Genomic DNA, 19,289 nt, shown 5'->3' with positions numbered 1-19,289 from the left:
ATAACTATTACATACCTATTAGAATAGGTTAAAAACCAAAACAAAACCTGAGGATACAAATACTGGTGAGGATGGGGAGCATTTATATTTTCTTATAAAGTTAAATATAGGGACTTCCCAGACAGTCCAGTGGTTAAGACTCCACCTTTCAAATGCAGGGGGCATGGGTTCGAACCCCGGTCGGGGAACTAAGATCCCGCATGCTGCGCGGCCAAAAATAAAAATAAAGTTAAATATACAATTACTATACAACCCAATAATCCCACTTTTGGTATCTCCCCAGGAGAAATGAAAACATATATCCACACAAAAAGCCTGCATAATGCATATAACAATTTCATTCATAATCACCAAAACCTGGAAACAACCCAAATGTCCATCATCTGGTGAATCAACAGATTGTGGTTCATCCATACGATGGGACTAGTACTCAGCAATGAAAAGAAACAAACTACTGGTACAGGCAGCAACAATGTGGATGAATCTCAAAAGCGCTGTGTCAGACACAGAAGGCAACATACTGTGTTATATCATTTATATGATATTCTGGAAAAGGCAAAATATAGGGACAGAGAACAGATCAGTGGTTGCCGTGGGCTGGAGCAGGATGAGGGGACTGACCGTTGAAAGGGTATGAGGAGACTTTTTGGATTGATGAAAACATTCTATGGTTTGATTGTGGTGGTGGTTCCATGACTGTATATGTTTGTCAAGTTCATGTAACTATACACCTAAAAGGGATGAATTTTACTGTATGTAAATTACACTTCAATAAAAAATACAAACACCAAGAGCAGGTGCTAACCGGCCATTCCAAGGGATTAATTGTGAACGCTTTGGTCTTGCCCATTGTTCCGAGCCATTCCTGTGGTTTGCAACCAGGAACTCCAGGTGGCACCGAGATATTATTGGTCACCCATGGACAAGTGGACAGATTAGCCAAATTGAGTTTAATCAAGGGGTGATTTAGGGAATTCCCTGGTGTCCAGTGGTTAGGACTCTGTGCTTCCACTGCAGGGGCATGGGTTCGATCCCTGGTCGGGGAACTGAGATCCCATATGTTGTGTGGCACAGCCAATAAATAAATAAATAAATAATTTTCAAGGGTGTCCCTCGAGAAAGAGGAGGAAGCTGCATGGCCATTTGGTACCCAGCCTGGGAATAATACATATAGTCACTTCTACCATACCTATTGGTAAAGCAATCACAAGCCCTCCAGATTCAAGGGGAGGGGATCCACCTCCCCATGGAAGACGTGTCAAAGAAGTTGGCGCCATGTTTGAAACTGCCACATTGTGGGCAATTCTATCCTCCACACTTCCTCCTCCCAAGCCCAATCCATCTCTCTCCTAACGTTTGTCTTTAAGTCTTCTCATCTCAGTAAATGGCATCTCCCAGGTTCTCAAACGAGAAATCCATTGTCAGCCTGATGCTTCTCCTCTTGTCAACCCCTCCTCCAGTCCATCACCAAGACCCGATGATGTCATCCCCCAGACGTATATATTATAAGTTCTACCTCCCTCATCTCTGCCGCCCCCACCTTTACCAGGGCTCCCACCATCTCCTGTCTACCACAACCACCACTCCTGCCTCCCCTAATCTATTCTCTGCAGAACAGCCTGAGGAATTGTAAACTGCAGCTCACAACGCTCCCCCACTGAAAACACCTGGGAGCCCATTGTTAGGGTCAATTCTCTCTGGGTCCCACTGTGACCTCCAAGGCCCTGCATGATCTGGGCCCTGCTCCCCCTCCCCCGAACCCCCAGGTTCCACCCACACTGGTCTTCTTTTATTTGCTCAGACCCTCTAAGCTCTTTCTTCCCGGGATCTCTGTGCAAATTGTTCCTTCTGACTGAGACATCCCTCCTCCCACTCTTCACGCGGCTGTCCCCTTCTCATGCTTTAGGGTCCTATCTTAAAAGTCTCTTTCCCTGAGAGATTTCCCATCCCCACCTGTTGTTAGTTCATCCTTCAGTGTGTTTCCTAAAACTTTTGCCACCATCTTAAATGTTTTTGCCTTTTTGCTTGATTTAGGTCTGCCTCTCCTACTGAGATGCAAGTTTCATGAGAGCCGGGGCTGGGTCTGTCTTGTTCTCTACATCCCCAGCACCTAGCACTGGCCTAGCACACAGTGGATAACTGAATGAAGAGAACTCCTGGGCGATCCCAGAAGATGGAGCCACTTTGGGAATCCACTTCAGTCAATAGGAAAGGCACATTTTCACCCACTGTTTTTCAGATTCATTTTTTAGTGCCTTTAGGAGCCTTTCAGGTAGGGCAAGTGGATCTGTTCTGGGGTGGAGATGGATAAAGAAGGAGGGCCAAGGAATATGGTTCTGCCACTGGTTTTAGAGCATCCATTTGTTCCTTCATCAGGTACCTGCTCTGTGCCAGCTGGAGTCCCTGCCCTCAAGGAGCTTTTAGTCTGCTGGGAGCCAGATGGATCCCATACAGGGGACCGAGTGCTGTGTTGCAGTGGGAGCCCAGGCAGCCAGCAGTGAGCAAATGTGCCTGGAGCTTCTCCACAGTTCTCTTAGGCCTGTGTCTCAGGCCTTGACTGCAGGCCTGACCTGCCCCCGTGACCCCCCACCAGGAAGGTAAAGTCCCTGGACAGTCTCCCCAGCCCCCCCGTCAGGAGCCCCGCCAGAAGAGGGGTAGTGATGGGCAAGGAGTGGATCCTCCAGGTAAAAAAAGTTGCAATAATACTGATCCTAAGAACAAACACTGAATAGTGTTCATATGGCCCAGTCACTGTTCTAAGCCCTTGGCCTGTGTTAACTCAGACCAAGAGTTTATAGCCCCTCCCAACAACCCCATGAGGAGGTATCAAAGGAGGAAAAGTAAGAATGACCCCACAGGAGGGACACCCTCAGCATAAGCATCCTAAAGGTCACTGCTGATGACAGGCCTGGAGGGTTTAAACTGCAGGGATTTGGGGTAGACACACAGAAGCACTTCCGGACCACGAGGACTTGGGAGACTCTAACATAATTCCCCTTTCAGAACAGACAGTTGTCTGGGACACACTCCGATGGTGTACGGGGGAAGAGGGGTTGGACACCAGATGACCTCACTCATTGAAATGTACTGAGTGCCTTTCCCCGCCAGGCGCTGACCTCAGAATGGTGGAGGGGACAGATGGGGCGAGATCAGTCAGTGCAATGTAAGCCCAGCGCTAAAATCACCGGTCTGGGGACAGGGAGGGTAGCGCGGCCTGCAGGGGTGGGAGCACCCAAGATGCGCAGCGTGTGGTGTCAGTGGATAGCCCGACGGCGCAGAGGCGCGGGCTGGGCACCCTGCCCCTCCCCGAGGGTGACTCCTGGGAGCGCCGGGACCCTCTAACGTCAGTGCTGCCTGCGCATGCGCCGTCATTTCCGGTGGGCTGGGCTGGACTGGGGGCGGAGGGGGCAGCGCTCACGCTCTTCGGGGAGGGCGGTTACATCTTCAAATCCCGGATCCTAGCTCTCCCGGGCTTCCGTATCTGTGCTCTGGTCCCAAATCCAGCATCTGGGCTTGCATTTCTCGGGAGCTCGTGTGAGAGCTCGGGGAGCGCTCTTGGTCGCCCGAGTGTGAAACTGACCCCAGGGGAATCATAGTGCCCAAGGCTGAGGGGACATCGAATCCACCGAGGCTCTGACCATCAGCATCGAGTCTTGAGGCCCCTGACAAGGAACACCACGAGATAGGTCTGCCTGACACGCAGATGAGGTACCAGGCTCTGGGGGTTACCAAGGTCGGGTAGTTTATACTTCCCACCCCTGGGCTTGACTCTGCCCTGCTTAGAGGAAAGGCCAGAAATGGATCCCAGGGCTTGTTGGCTGGTAGCTCAGGGAAGCTGAGGAATTTCCTTCTTCAAAGGTAGATCTGATTTTCCTCCTCAGGGCATAGTTTAGAAAATACCAAGTCTGCCCCGAAGGCACCGGGAGTGGTCCAACTGGGCACCACTGATGAACCAACCCAGGGGGTTCAAATGAACCAACCCAGGCAAAGGGCCCAGCACAAGCCTGGCAGGCAGCAGGCACCACACCCCTCAGCCACCCCAGCCTCTACCCTCTGTCCCCTGCAGAGGGGACAGGGAGGCTCCACCAACCTGGCAGAGTTGGTTGCCCAGCTTCAGCTCACTCCCACCCCACACCAGCCCCATGAGATCCAGGGACTCCAGCCTGAATCACTCCACCCCGTGCTCAGGCAGCAATAAGAATTCAGCCTTTGTGACATTTATTTATCCTTGCCAGGCAATGCTTCTGTGGTTGGGGCAGGTAGAGGGTGTCCACAGGAAGGGAGGGTATTTGGGTCATGCTAAGGGTGTGGTCAGCGTGGTAAAGGCCAAAAGCTGAGAGATGACCCAGGAGCTGGATGTTTTCAAACATGGGGGTCTTCTAAGTCATCGCTGAAACCAACCTTAGCTGCAGGGGTTGGCGGTGACTTTTCAGGTTGAGGGGTTGCCTTTCATTGCTAGCATTCTCACTGCACAGGACGTGGCCCTCAGCCCTTTGCCCCTGTTCTCCTCTGGGGACTCCTTAAACTCCCTGGCTCCTGTGGGTCCATTTCCACACAGCTGCAGAATGAAGAAATGAACACATGGGAAGGGATTTGGTGGTTTTGGAATGTGACCAGATCCCTGTGGAACAGCCACCCAACCTGCTTGTCCCTTAGATTCATTTTGTCCCCATCTCAATAAATGGCATCACTGTCGCCCAGTTACTGAAGCCAGACGTCTAAGCATCACTCTGATTCTTCAGTCAATTCATCTGCACATCTTAGTTCTACAACTCAAATATTTCTCATCTCGCTCCATTTCCACTACCACCAGCCTTGCCCATCCCACCGTTACCTCCCTTCTAGATGATTGCAAAAGCCTCCAAACTGGCCTTCTTGCTTCCACTCTTGCTCCCCTCCAATCCATGCTCCAAACTTGCTAGTGATATTTCACAACTGAAAACGAGAAGCCTTTTATTGGTTCTCTCTGTCTACTTGGGAACAAAAAAAAAAATCCCAACTCCTTCCCATGGCCCTAACTCCAATTCATCTGTCTTCTATCCTCTCCACGCCAGCTATGCTGGGCTTCCATCAGTTTCTAATATATGTCGAGCTCTTAGAGCCTTTGATCTTGCTGTCTCCTCTGCCTGGAACAATCTCCCCCCAGAGCTTGGCATGGCTGGCACCATCTTATCCTTTAGGTATCAGCTTAGATGTCACCTTCTAAGGGAAGTCTTTCCTGAACCTTCCCCCAGACTCTCTCACAGAAGCCTGTTCATTTCCTTCACAGCACATTGCAGGTTGTAATCATTTATTTATCCCCACTAGAATGTAAGCTACACCAGAGCAGAAACTGCGTGTGTCTTAGCCATAGGGTGTTTTTTTCCTTCTTCTTGAGTAAACTATTCTATTAAAGTATAACATTCAGAGAAGTGCACATAAGTATACAGGTCAATGATTTTCACAAATGAACACACTTGTGTGTAACCAACACCCAGATCAGGAAGTAAAACACTCCTGGTCCCTCAGAGTTCCCCCACATGTCTCCCCAAGGCCAAATACTATCCTGATTAGATTTGTTTTGCCAATTTTGAACTTTATGTAAATGGAATCCTGACCCCCAAAAATAGCCACAACCTAATCCCCAGAATCTTTGAGTACGTTACTTCGCATGGCAAAAAGAATTTTGCAGATATGGTTAAATTAAGGATCTTGAGATGTGGAAATTATGCTGTATTATCCAGGTGGGCCCAATGTAATCACAGGGTCTTTAAAAGTGGAAGAAGGAGGTAGGACAAGTCAGAGTGATCCAGTGTGAGAAGGATCACCTGCTGTTGATGGCGTTCAAGATAGAAAAAGGGAGTCATGAGCCATGCAACGTGGGCAGCCTCTCTAGAAGTTGGAAGAGGCAAGGAAAGAGGCCCTTCCCTGGAGCCTCCAGAAGGGAACAAAGCCTTGCAGACAACTAGATTTCAGTCTTCGAGAGCCATGTCAATCTTCTAACTTACAGAACTGTAAGATAATAAGTTTGTATTGTTTCAAGCCACTAAATTTGGGGTAATTTGTTACAGAAACAACCGTGGCTCCTTCTCAAGAAGTTCAACAACTTGTCACATGTTTATTGGGTCATTTTGGTCATTTGTGAAGTGCTTGGTCAAGTCTTTTACCCACTTTTCTACTGGGCTGTTTTTCTTTTTCTTGTGGATTCGCAGGTGTTCTTTCTATATTCTGGATACAAGTCCTTTGTTTGATGTATTTGCCACATATATTCAGAGTCGGTTATACTCAGGGTGCTTCAACAGTACCAGCACACGATGGGGCCTAATAAAAATGAGTTACATGTATACTTGAGTCTGAAAACTCCTTTAAGGAAAGAATGCTCGGATAAGTGACACTGTATATAGTTTAATGGGTATAGTTGGGTATAGGATATGAATCCCAGGGAGAGGGAAACAGGACCTTAAAGGGAAAGGCCCAGAATGCAGGTAACAGTCAAAGTTCACTACTCCTGGCGTGAGGTTTCAGGCCACAGGCATTTAAACACAATTTCTTAAAGGTAATTTTTGATTAATTTTCATTCATTCAAAGAATGTCCATGGAAGGTAGCAGTAGGTCAGCCTGCTCTAGGCACTGAAGAGCCAGCTGTGAACAAGAGCGACAAGATCCTTGTTTTCAGGAGATCTACGGGGAGAGAGAGACAACAATAGGTAAACAAAATAAAATGATTTTAGGCATTGAGATGTAAACTGGAGTCGGCTGTGAAGGGAAGGTGGGGTTGATTCAGCAAAAGCCGAACCTCGACGCTGCGGAGATACCGCCCTCGGCCCCGCCTCCAGTTTTGCATACGTCTCCTGATTGGCCATCGGCGGCTGGCCCCACCCCGCGGAGTGGGCGGCTCGGGAAGCGCGGGGCGGACCCCGCGAAGATGCAGCGGCGGCTCGGGGTGTCGCCGGGCGGGCTGTGGGTTGCGCGGGCCGGAGTCGGGCAGGGGGCGCCTGCCGCGGCACCCGCTCGCTCCTAGCGCCCCAGACCTGCCGGCCGGGCCTGGGCCCTCCTTGCCGCCGTCCCGCCCGCCGTCCCCGCCCCTCCACCCTTTGTGCAGCCGCCGCCCGGTGCCCCAGGCTCCGCAGGACCCCAGCCGGGCCAGACGGCGGCAGCGAGCCAGCCCCGTGCGGGCGCCAGGCCGGCGGCCGATGGCGAGGGGGCGCGGCGCGGGCGGGGGCACTGCAGCCCGAGTCCGCGACGCGGGAGGCTCGGCCTGCCTCCGCCGCATTGTCCCAGGCCCCGCGCCCCGGCCCTGAGCCGCGCCGCCGCAGCGCCCAATTGCAGCCCGCCGCCTGCGGGGCCATGCGGAGGGCCGCCAGGATGGAGGACTTCACCGCAGAGGAAGAGGAGCCCTGGTACGACCAGCAGGACCTGGAGCAGGGTGAGCAAAGGGGGCGGGAAAGCGGGGTGCGCCCCGCGACCCCTGTCCGCTTCTCCATTGTCGGGCGGTATCACCCCGGGGAGGGCTGGGCTGCACCCGGCGTGCCGGACTGAGAGAGGAGATGCGTCTGGAGAATAGGGACGTGGAGAGAGAAGGCGCTGCCCGGGAAGACCCGAACCAGACCCGTGGAGACCTGCAAAAATGGGGGGAGCGGTCTTCCTCTTTCCCCGAACAACAGGGGCATACTTTACCCAGTTCGCCCACCCCATCTTAGAGGCAGGAACTGCCCAGGCGCCCCGGATATTGTTGGGGGGGTCTGAGAGTACTGGCTGGAAGTCTTTGGAGGTCAGGAGGTGGCTCCTTGGTTATGTTTTGCTGAGAGGGGTTTTGGGGGGCCGAGGGGGGAGGAAGTTATCCCCATTCCAAATCCAGCGGCACACTTCCCTGCCAGGATTCCTGAGCTCCTAGAAAGTTTCCCCAACTCCGTTCCCCTCTACCCAGGGAGGTGATGGGGATGCCGGCACCTTGCCGATGGAGAAGCGGAGGCTACTAGGAGTCCAATCTGCCTTCCAGAGGGAGGAGTCCCCTGGTCCTTTCCCCTGCTGGCCTTCTCCCAAATGGCTCAAGGTTTGGAGGGGATCAGATCTGGGAATTCTGAGCAATGCCCCAGATCAGAGCCTGAGTAAACAGGGAGTCACTTTCCCCTCTCTCCCATATGAGGGCAGAGAGGGCGACTGGAAGGGGGTTGATGAGGTGGCCGAGGTGACGTCACTCCAAGTAGGGGGCGGGGCTGTTAGGACAGGAAGGAGGAGGAGGCCTAAGAGGGTCAGGGCCAGGGCCTGCTGGAGTGAGATCAAATCCAACCTCTCCTCCCAAGAAAAGTGCCTCTTTCTTGGATGGTCAGAATTGGAGGGGCTAGGAAACATGTTCTAGAAGTGACCACAGTCACCCAGCAAGCCTGGTGGGTGTGGACACAATCTGGTTCAGTGTGTGCAGACACCCTCTGCTCTGGGTCTCCATCCATGGGGCCCAGACGCCTGCCTTTGCCCTCATGTGAGGCATCTAGCCAGATCCTGGAGCCTTTGTTTTCCGGCCCTGACCCACATCCCCACGTGGCCACATTTGCTGGTAGATGAGGCGCTGCCCTTGTGTTCAGGACCGTGGGTTAATCAGAGCCTCTGGGGGACCAGTGTAGGACGGGGGGGTGGTGCTGGGCTGGACCGCGCCTCTGTGTCCTGGAGGCTACCCTCAGCCTCCCTGCCTGGAGTGAAATGGCCAGTCCTGGCTGCAACAACCCCCTTCCCCATCCTGGGCAACTACCCCCAAAACCTCACATTACACAAACACGTATCAGGCTCCACTTAAGTGTCGGACACTAGCCTGGGAGCTGGGAGTAGTCCCAGCCCTGGCCTCCTGTGTGCATCTGAGTAGGTGGAGTTGGGCTTGTAACTGAGTGGGGATGATAGGATGCAGTGCGAGGGCTTCATGGAAGAGGAGGGCCTAGAAGGAAAGATTGGAAGCTGCGTGCCTGGGAAGATGACCTCCTTGGAGGCAGGTGCTGATGTTGTTGCTGTCTCATTTCATTCCCGCACCCCTAAAGAAGTCTCTGGCACTGTGCCCGGCCCAGATGTGGGAGGAAGGAGCTAGGGAATAGGGGTGGGAGATGTGCTGCATCCGGAGAGGGAGAGAGATGTCGAGACTCCAGCTGGGCCGGGCAGCCATGCTCTGGGTCCGGGGTCGGGAATGGGCCCCACAGGCCCCTGCTTTTCTGGCCTTACTGGTCTGCAGCAGTCAGCCTTGCCTTGTAGCCTGAGTAGCAGCCAGAGCCAAGGAACGAGGAGGGAAACCAGAAATGAGACAGTCTCAGAAGAAACTGGAGCTTTCCGCCAGAAGCCAAACGTCTGCTTGCCGTGGGCCAGGTGCTGTGCTGAGCCTGGGACGTGATCTTCACCCTCGCAGTCTCCACAGTCCGGCAGAGGAGGCAGAAATGGGATCAGACTAGCACCTGTGATGGAGCGACAGGGGTTCTGCAGCAGTGAGCCCCTGCGGACAGTGAGAACAGACGTGAGGGCCTTCTGCTGTGAGACGCGTAAAGGTTTACACACCCCTCTGAGCTGGAGGGTGAAGAGGGCCCTCCTGCCCCGCCCCGGCAGAGGAAGGCAGGCCGGCAGTCTAGGTGGAGGGGGTGCTTGTACCGAGGCACAGAGCCATGTGAAAAGACCACGCATGACTGCAAAGTAGGAATTATCTGGAGTGCCGGGGTGGGGGTCGGAGGAAGTCCCAGGCACAGCTGCTGCGGCACCCCACGGGGACCGGCACGGAGGGCTGGATGGTCGGGTGAGCGCGGGCCGAAGGCCAGACACGTGGGGGATCGCGTGCCTGTTCCTTCCCCCCCTTCCGCACACCCGCTCCCCAAATTCTCTCCCACCCAGCTGCCCCCAAGTTGCCTCTGAGTGTCCCAGGACATGGTTTTTCTCAGCTAGCCCCAACTCCCCTGAGGACGGGCCCCAACTTTACTTTCAGATGCTTGGCCATCAAGCTCCTGTTTGACTTTGATGCTGTTCCGCCCCAGTGGAGGCAGGCATCTGGGACAAACAGGGTCCTCCTTTCTCACTGTGTTCCCTCTGCCCACTGCCACGAGCACCTGTAAAAATAGAAAAAACCATTAATTATTAAGCGCTGGCACTCTCTCTCTGCCTGCCTCCCTCCCCCACCTTGGACGAGGTGTGGCCGGCCCTGTGGGTACCTCTTTCCAGGCTGAGAGATGGCTGCTGAGTCACAGAATTGAGGTCCTGGGCTCCTGACCTTGAGTCTCAGCCTCAGGGGAGAGCTCTGACATGGCGAGGGGAGGGAGGTGACCGGACCCCAATTCTGCGGACCCAGGGTTCCTGACATTGGTGCCCCGGAGGTTGTGAACAGGACCCCTGCAGCCCTGCCAGGTGGTAGCTGGCCTCCTTCTGCCCCCTTTATCTTTGTCTTTTCTTCCCTATGTCTGTCCTCTGTCCTTTTCCTACCTCTCTTCTCTGGAGTCTAGGGGGTCCCACCGTGACCCCAACCAGGAGGGACAGTAGTATTTCAGGATTTCTTTTCAAAGACATCCCCTTGGCTCCCAGCCATTCTCTCTAGGGCTCTGGGGCATTGCCCCTGGGCAACACCTCTGCTGGCATTCAGAGGGCAAAACTGCTGCAGCCTACCGCAGGAGACCCCAGAAAATGCTGGGGTCCACGCAGGGGAGATGCCAGTTCAGACTCAGTACCTTCCTTGGCCTGGTCCAGTGTAACCATTAATCTGGCTGTGACAGGCTGTTTATTACTCCACATTCCACTTCTGGCTTAGCCAGCTCCCCCGTTCTCCCACTCCCAGGACTCCCTCCCCCTCTGGCCCAGGGGGAGCTGCACCCTCCCCGAAGCCGTGCCCAGCCCTCATCTAGCTGGTGTCCTTTCCCCAGCACTTGGCTCCACTCAGCGCCCTGCCCTGCAGCTTCTAGACTTCTCTCATGATCCCTCCTGGCAGCTCGGACCAGCTTAGCTTGCATTGTGATCCCGTTTCCCTGAGACAGTCTCTGAGATTCTCCCCAAGCCGCTTCTATTGTGTTCCCTTCCTCCCCATCTCGGAATCGCTAAGCGGCCCGGGTCACATTCGCTGCCTTCAATATCCCCGGTTTACAGTATGACTTGGCAGCTGCCCCAGCCCACCCCACTGGCAGTAGGAATACACACACAGCTCAGATGCTCACCTGGAAGGAAGAACATAAAGTGCAGTTGTTCTTGGCCTTTCCTCACTCTGCCTCTGACCTTGGACTCAAGGTTAAGTTTCAGGGGCTTCATGCAGGCCACCCACAGAGCCTGTCCTCCCACGCCAGTGCAGGAGGTAGCATCCCTAGCAGTGGCCTCGTCACAGACGACCTGACAGTTCCCAAGGGGAAAAAAAAAAGTTAATGAGTGTGACCTTCTGTTTTTTTTCATGTATACATGAATTACTTGATAGCGTTTGTGGATGAGCCAAATGTCCGCCATCCCATTACAGAGAGCAGGAAGCTGGCGTGCCTCCCTCGTCACGAACTAGGGGTGGTCTTGCTGAATTTCCACCAAGCACACAACATAAATTGATCTGACCTCCTCTTTGAGACCACAGTCTGATCCTAGGCTTCCCTTAGACATATATTTATATATTTAAATATAAATAATACTATATTTACAAACATATTAACTTTTGTTTCTTTTTTAAATTTTTATTGGCGTATAGTTGATTTACAATGTTGTGTTAGTTTCTGCTCTACAACAAAGTGACTCAGTTATACATGTATGTATATCTACTCTTTTAGATTCTTTTCCCATATAGGTCATTACAGAGTATTGCGTAGAGTTCCCTGTGCTATACAGTAGGTCCTTATTAGTTATCTATTTTATATATTACCCTTTGCTTCTAAAAGGAGTTAGGCCTATATATGGGGAAATATCCACCCCAAATGTCTAGGTACCCTCACCCAGCTTCAGACCCACCGAGAGAATTTTTAGGGATTCCAGCACCTACCATTCCCTTCTAACCCCTCCCCCTTCCCACCATACAGCCCCCTAAAGACAGGCCAGATTCTCTCCCGACCTCTCTGATAGGTGTTCATTTACCTTTGGCTGGGATTGGGGAGAGGAGGTTCTGGTCCCACGGGGTACAAGAATCGGGGCTACTGGGGGAAGAGGTTGGTTTTGCTGCCCAGGGAAAGGAGAAGGTTTTGGAGAGGGGCGTGTGTCACTAGGACCAAATGGTACCCACCTGGGGTGAGGAGATGTGAATTCTGCTTCCATTGTGGCTATAACCCAGGTAATGAAACCTTGGGTAGGTTATTCTTCTTTCCTCTCCAACCTGTCATCCATAGAATAAGGAGGTTGGGCCAGAGCTTTTTTTTTTTTTTTTTTAATATTTATTTTTATTGCACCATTTTTTACTTTCCTGTTTTCTCTCTTTTTTTTTTTTTAAATTAATTAATTTATTTATTTATTGGCTGCGTTGGGTCTTCGTTGCTGCGCACAAGCTTTCTCCAGCTGCGAGCCGGGGCTGCTCTTTGTTGCGGTGCGCGGGCTTCTCATTGCGGTGGCTTCTCTTGCTGCGGAACACAGGCTCTAGGTGCGCAGGCTTCAGTAGTTGTGGCACGTGGGCTCAGTAGTTGTGGCGCGTGGGCTTAGTTGCTCCGGGGCATGTGGGATCTTCCCAGACAAGGGATCGAACACGTGTCCCCTGCATTGGCAGGCGGATTAACCACTGTGCCACCCGGGAAGTCCTGGGCCAAAGAGCCTTGAAGCCTTGTCCAGTTGTAACACCCAGCAAGCCCTTCTGCCCCTCCCCCTCTCAGTGAGCTCCAGCCGCCCTTCCAAACCCAACTCCAAGGCTGCTCATTGCCTGAGATTCCCACTGTCCCCTGTGTGAACTCTCCCTTACCTATCATCCCAGGGCACTTTGCCTCTATGTCTGCTGATGCTCTTATCACATTCCACTCACTCATTCTTTCAAAAAAGATTTCTTATTCACCTGCTCTGTGCCAGGTATTGTTCTAGGTCCTAGGAACATCAGTGACCGAAACAGGCTAAATCCCTGCCCTGTAAGCTTACGATTTAGTCAAGGGAGATGAACAAGATAAGTGTACAAATTGTTTGGTAAATTAGGTGGTGATATGAGCTCAGGAGAAAAATGAAGCAGGGAGGGAGTGGGGCATGGGGGAGGGTGCAATTTTGAGGTCAGTGAGGTCAATGTCTGAGGAAGGCCTCCTGGAGAAGGTGACGTTAAAGGCAGAGAGGGGTGAACCCTGGGAGTGTCTGGGGAGAGGACATTCCAGGCAGAAGTGACAGCCAATGCACAGGCTTAGCTTGTGGCTTACATCCCCTTCCAGGCCTGGAGTCTCCCCAAGGGCGGCCCCTGGGTCCTGGTTCTCTCAGGGTCCCCAGAGGCCCAGCCCAGAATGAATGCTCAGAACAGGAATGGCGGGGGGGGTCCTCCAACTTCATTCTCAGCTGCTCATATTCCTCCCACCCTCTGCCCCCTCCCCCCCAGACTTGCACTTAGCTGCGGAGCTGGGGAAGACGCTGCTGGAGAGGAACAAGGAGCTGGAGGAGTCTCTGCAGCAGGTGTACTCCACCAACGAGGAGCAAGTGCAGGAGATTGAGGTGAGGGGCCACACGGGCCCTGCACAGGCTCCGCCACCCGTCAAGGACCCCTTGGCCCGTGTGTACCTTTGTGCAGCTTAGGAAAAGGTGCCCTCTTAGCAGACCCAGCCTTGGCCCAACAGCCTTGTGCAGTTCACAACCTACACAACCGTCCCAGGCAGCCCTATTGCACTACCATCTTGACCCCTCCCTCTGCTGCAGACGAATACCCCAAAGCAAACCCGTTCCTAGAAGTGGGAGGAGGGCCCAGGCGGAGACGTTTTCCCCAACACAGTTCTGAAAGGTTACTCATCCACCCCCACCCCCAGTACCTGACCAAACAGCTGGACACGCTGCGGCACGTGAATGAGCAGCACGCCAAAGTGTACGAACAGCTGGACCTGGCGGCCCGAGACCTGGAGCTGACCAACCAGAAGCTGGTGCTGGAGAGTAAGGCTGCCCAGCAGAAGATCCATGGGTGAGGGCCGGGTGGAGGGCTGGGAGCCGGGGGCTGGGGATGGCCAAGGAGGGGCCCAGGGCTGGGGGTACATGTGTGCATATTGACCAGTGGGTATGACTCAGGCTCCTTCTTTCAGAAGCCCAGGTCTGGGAACCTGGGATGGTAGTGAGTTTGCCCTTGTCGATTTGGGCTGGCTTAACATTCAGGACACAAACCTTCTTTAAGCACCAGCTACACACCAGGCTCTGTTTTAGGCACTGGGGAATACAGTGATGGGGATGCAAAGACACTGTCCCGCCCTCTGGGAGGGAAGGCAGACATGTAAATATTTTATTGTAGTGCAGGGTGATGAGTGATTAGATGGGTGTACAAGGAACTGAGGAGACACGGAGGAGAAATCGTCAGCTTGGCCTGGGAGGTGGGGGAAAAGAGTGGGTCCTTGGGCATACAAGGAGTTCCCTGTCTGACCTCAGCACCAGGCAGCATGGCTCAAGGTCACCTGTTTGTCCCCAACCCCCAAGTCCCCCTAGGGCTGCAGTGAGGAGGGCTGGCCCCGTCCCCTTAAAGTCCCTCCCATGTGTGTGTCCCCCACCCCATCCCCAGGCTGACGGAGACCATCGAGCGCCTGCAGACCCAGGTTGAGGAGCTGCAGGCCCAGGTGGAGCAGCTGCGGGACCTGGAGCACCTGCGAGTGCGGCGGGAGAAGTGGGAGCGCCGGCGCACCATCCACACCTTCCCCTGCCTCAAGGAGCTGTGCGCCAGCCCCCGGTAGGTGAGGGTGCCCCTCGAGGGCAGCAGCCCGGACCCTGGACCGCGTCTCCGAGTGCCCGGGGCTGCCAACGATGGCAGGGAAGGGCGGGTAGGCGCCAGGCAGCAGGTGGGGACGAGAGCTGCCGCGTTGTCCAGGCTATCGGAGAGGCTGCTCCCGTCGCTGACGACAGTCAGCAGCTGATGGCACTTGTGAGCACTGGCCGTGTGCCCACCACTCTGCTAAGTGATTTAATTCTCACGGCAGGACCGCAAGGTGTGGTTTCTCGTCCCCACTACTCAGAGGGGGAAATCGCGACTCCGAGACCATGTGTCTTATCCAAGGTCACCTGTTTGTTTAGTAAGCCAGAATTCTCACCCAGGAGGGGTTAACAACTATACCTTTCAGTTCTCATTAAGTCTTTTGAATAGGATGACTTCCTAATGTAAGAATACTGTACACACGGTGTATTTAGTGGGTGTTTCAATAAAGGTCCTGGCAGGAAGACAGATAGCCTCCGCCCAGAGTAACTGAGGAGTGCTTAATAAAGAGGTGTGGGCAAGGTGCGGGGAAACCAGGGGGACACTGCAGCACCCTGGGGTTGCAATAGCAAGGAGCTGTTAACCATCCTGAGGCCTGAAGGGACCAGGAGAAGGGAGGTTACTGGAACCTAGAAGGCAGGGAGAGCGCTGTCTGGCCTGCAGTGACCAGGGAAGGAGCCCAGGGGGAGACATTCCCCATGACTTCCCTCTGCCCCCATCCCCCTGGCCCTCCTGCCCGTGCCTCCCATTGGCTGAACCCAAGAGAGAGCCAGGACACCTGGCGGAAGCTAAGGGCAACCTCCCAGGGCAGAGAGCAGGGGGAGAAAGGCCGAGAGCGACTCTAGGGGGGCAGACTATCCAACCCCGTCGGGGAAAGAGATGCGGCTGGGCTCCCGGGGCCTTGGCCGTGCCCACCGCCCTCTGCCCACCTGGCCCTGCTCCCTCCCAGGTGCGAGGATGCCTTCCGCCTGCACAGTTCCTCCCTGGAGCTGGGCCCGCGGCCCCTGGAGCAGGAGAACGAGCGGCTGCAGACCTTGGTGGGCGTGCTGCGCTCCCAGGTGAGCCAGGAGCGGCAGCGCAGAGAGCGGGCGGAGCGCGAGTTCGCGGCGGTGCTGCGGGAGTACGCGGAGCTGGAGCGGCAGCTGTGCGAGCTGGAGGGCTGCCGCCTCCGCGTGCAGGAGCTGGAGGCCGAGCTGCTGGAGCTGCAGCAGATGAAGCAGGCGAAGACCTACCTGCTGGGCCGGGAGGACCACCTGGCCGAGGCCCTGCTGGCGCCCCTCACCCAGGCGCCCGAAGCCGACGACCCCCAGCCGGGCAGCGGGGACGACTCGGGCACCCAGGACGGGCTCTCCTCTCCGGCCGCGTCCCCGGGCCACACCGTGCGCAAGAGCTGCAGCGACACGGCGCTCAACGCCATCGTGGCCAAAGACCCGGCCAGCCGGCACGTGGGCCATCTCACGCTGCACGCCAACAGCGTGCGCAAGCGGGGCATGTCCATCCTGCGCGAGGTGGATGAACAGTACCACGCGCTGCTGGAGAAGTACGAGGAGCTGCTGAGCAAGTGCCGGCAGCACGGGGCGGGGGTGCGGCACGCGGGCGTGCAGACCTCGCGGCCCGTCTCCCGGGACAGCTCCTGGAGGGACCTGCGGGGCAGCGAGGAGGGCCAGGGGGAGGCCAAGGCGGGCGAGAAGAGCCTGAGCCAGCACGTGGAGGCCGTGGACAAGCGGCTGGAGCAGAGCCAGCCCGAGTACAAGGCGCTCTTCAAGGAGATCTTCTCCAGGATCCAGAAGACCAAGGCCGACATCAACGCCACCAAAGTCAAGACACACAGCAGCAAGTGAAGGTTCCCCGGCCAGTGGCCTCCCCCAGGATCAGGCCGTGGGGTCCCTCTTACCTGGGCTGTGCAGCCTCTGGTGAGAGAGGGAGCCCTTTAGCAGCAATACACCCCAGAGGGAGGCTGCTCTCTGACCCAGGGAGCACGTGGGGGACACCCGTTCCCTGCTGACGGGGGGAGGCTGTCAACACCTCTTGCCTCCCAGAACCCTCCACCACCCCGCGCCAGCCCAAAGGCGCAGCCAAGAGTCTGCAAGCCAAATGTCCCCACTCCCCGCTCTCCCAGCCCCCACTCCCTGATCCTGGGCCTTGCTCTCAGATTTGTGGCCAGGCTTCTGAAAGCCATTCTGGACCAGTTGGCTTTTTTTCCCAAAGTTCTCTTTATTTATTTATTTTTTTTTTTTTGCAAGTTTTTTTTTGCAAGGCAGGGTCTCCCTGACCCCTCACCACAACTGGAAACACTTGAAGGGGGACCCCAGAGCCAGCTGTTGCAGGTTCCAGGGGTCTCCTGGACCACCCACTGCTTCTCCAGCTGTGACGTGCTGTCATTCCCTTAGCACCAGCTGTCCCACCTCGAGGGTCCTGACCAGGTCAGAGACGGCCCCTGCCATGCAGAGAAGAAAGCCTGAACCAGGCCCGAGCAGCCCCGACTCCAGCCCTGGTGAGGGCGGGCTTCTCCCTGGACATCCTCAGCCCACTGCAGATCTGTAGCCAATCAGCTCAGAGCCAGCCTCCCCGGGTTCCAGCCCCGGAAATGCCTTCTGGGTATCAAGCCTTCCAGGGGTCTGGGCAGTGGGAGCCCCCTATCTCTGCATGCCTCCTCTGACTCACCGAGCTTGGCCTCTGCCTGTCCCCATCTCAGGGACCATGATGCGTCTCATTCACTCCCATGCTCCCCCCAGGCCCACCCCACCGCAGGTCATGCCTGCCACCCCCAGAATGTCCTGGATGTGTGCCACCAGCCCATGGTCCCAGCATCCTCCCCTGCCCCCCTTTACTGGGGCCAGCCCAAGAGTCTCACCCCACACTGGGCGGTATTGAAATGGGACCAGATGGGGAACATGTCTCCTCCTTCCCATACAATGCCTGCCTTTGAGGACCCACCTGGGTCAGGGGTTTAATCTTTTGTTAAGGCTTCAGAAGGTCCAGCTTCAGCTAAGAGCTTCAGCTAAGAGATGCCCAGGTCCCCAGCTTGCCCTGAGAAATTCTTCAGGGCTCCCAGTTCCTTCTTCCTGAGACCCTAGAAATCAGAGGAGCCATACAACGCAGTGGAAGTCGGTAGCCCTGGCCTCTGTGCTGGGAGCCCAGTGGGGAACCTTCATGCCTTATTTGTTTCTAAGGGGTAAAGGGGTTTTCTTAACAAGCCTGCCCAACCTCCCTGGAGGCACCACCCTGCTTTCCGGGCGGCACTGTGATGAGAGCTGTCAGCTGGTCCTTCCATTCACACATCTTGGAACCTTTCGTCCGTTGGAGCTGGGCAGCTCCCAGCCATCCGTGTGTCTCCGGCATCTAGGGTGGAGCGGGTGGGGTGGGATGGAACGGGTGGGGGAAGGGCTTCTGCCTGTTTGCTCCCCAGTTCTGTAGCTGCTGACCAGCGTCATCTTTGAAGTATACATGAGAGAAATATATTTACAAATGCTTTATTCTCTTCTTTAATAAAAAACGCACCAGTAATCTAAAACCAGAAATGGAGCCATGGTCCTGTCTCTGTGCATCTCATTACACCCGCCTCCCATCACACAGCTATCTATGGGGGGGAGGGGCACAGCCTGAGCTTCACCACCCCCGTGATTGGCAGCCGAACAGCTCTAAATAGCAGGCTCCTGGAAGTTTCCATATTTGTTGAGTACCAGCTAGGCCAGTCACGTTGCCTTGCAGGGTACCCCGTGGGGTGGACCCTCCTTGCTGTACTGATTTTGAAATCCCTCCTCCCAACCCACACCTGCTTTGTGGTTCACCAGCTTTGTTGCTCTGCGGCATGTGGGATCTTCCGGGACCAGGGCTCGAACCCGTGTCCCCTGCATTGGCAGGTGGATTCTTAACCACTGCGCCAACAGGGAAGCCTTCCTTTGCCTTTTAAATAACCCTTGCCCTCAGCAACCTCATGAGGCAGTGGTAAAATCTCTGTTTTACTGATGGGGATCCTGAGGCTTAGAGGTTAAATTAGTAATTCAAAATCACATAGAAATAGTCGAACCCAGACCTGATCAATCCCACTGTGTGATACTGCACGTTCCCTACCTCCACGTAATGTTGAGTTTTAAGAGCCAGTCTGACCTAGGGCACTCCAGAAAAGAAGAAAGGAAAATCCTGTGGACCCCCTCTACATGGGGGTGGTACCCCAACTCACAGCTATAGAGAAGGCCTGGTGTCTGCAAGCTCCTCAGCTACTAGAAATGGCTTGATGATCCTTTATCTTTTCTTCCCCTCTTCTCGCCCCTATGCATGTCCCCTTCCTGAAGCACCCACTCAACCTATGGAGAACCAGAGAAGGGAAGAAGGCTGGCCTCAGCCTTCAGTGCCACCTTTTTAAGGGAACAGGTGGCACCTCTCAGGACTGTTTCTCCCAGAAGGGCCTCTATTCTGGATGGTTCATGGCAGCAGCAGGTGAAAGGAGCTTGCCAGCTGCTCCTCTATCCACCACAGGGTAGCTTGTTCCATTCTCTCC

The 19,289-nt window shown here is 54.9% G+C and overlaps 1 protein-coding gene across 4 annotated transcripts; it reads left to right on the top strand.

Moving 5' to 3' along the window:
* The first annotated feature begins 7,212 nt into the window (after window positions 1-7,212).
* Window positions 7,213-18,300, top strand: CDR2L (cerebellar degeneration related protein 2 like). 4 transcript variants are annotated; one of them, XM_061177036.1, is made up of 6 exons: window positions 7,322-7,405; window positions 7,907-8,032; window positions 13,448-13,560; window positions 13,869-14,017; window positions 14,603-14,767; window positions 15,738-18,300. In XM_061177036.1, exons 2-6 carry the CDS (start codon window positions 8,023-8,025, stop codon window positions 16,627-16,629), a joined length of 1,329 nt encoding a protein of 442 aa, XP_061033019.1. In that variant the 5' UTR covers window positions 7,322-7,405; window positions 7,907-8,022; the 3' UTR covers window positions 16,630-18,300. The 4 variants fall into 4 exon arrangements, with proteins under 4 accessions (XP_061033017.1, XP_061033019.1, XP_061033018.1 ...); XM_061177034.1 differs by lacking the exon at window positions 7,907-8,032 and having other exon boundaries at window positions 7,213-7,405; XM_061177035.1 differs by lacking the exons at window positions 7,322-7,405; window positions 7,907-8,032 and adding an exon at window positions 9,089-9,324.
* The last annotated feature ends 989 nt before the right edge of the window (window positions 18,301-19,289 follow it).

This window comes from Eubalaena glacialis, chromosome 19 (genome assembly GCF_028564815.1).
Source record: "Eubalaena glacialis isolate mEubGla1 chromosome 19, mEubGla1.1.hap2.+ XY, whole genome shotgun sequence".
In the NCBI taxonomy this organism is placed as follows: Eukaryota; Metazoa; Chordata; class Mammalia; order Artiodactyla; family Balaenidae; genus Eubalaena; species Eubalaena glacialis.
The sequence above is the reverse complement of the archived record's forward strand: the minus strand, read 5'-3'. Positions and strand labels throughout refer to the sequence as shown.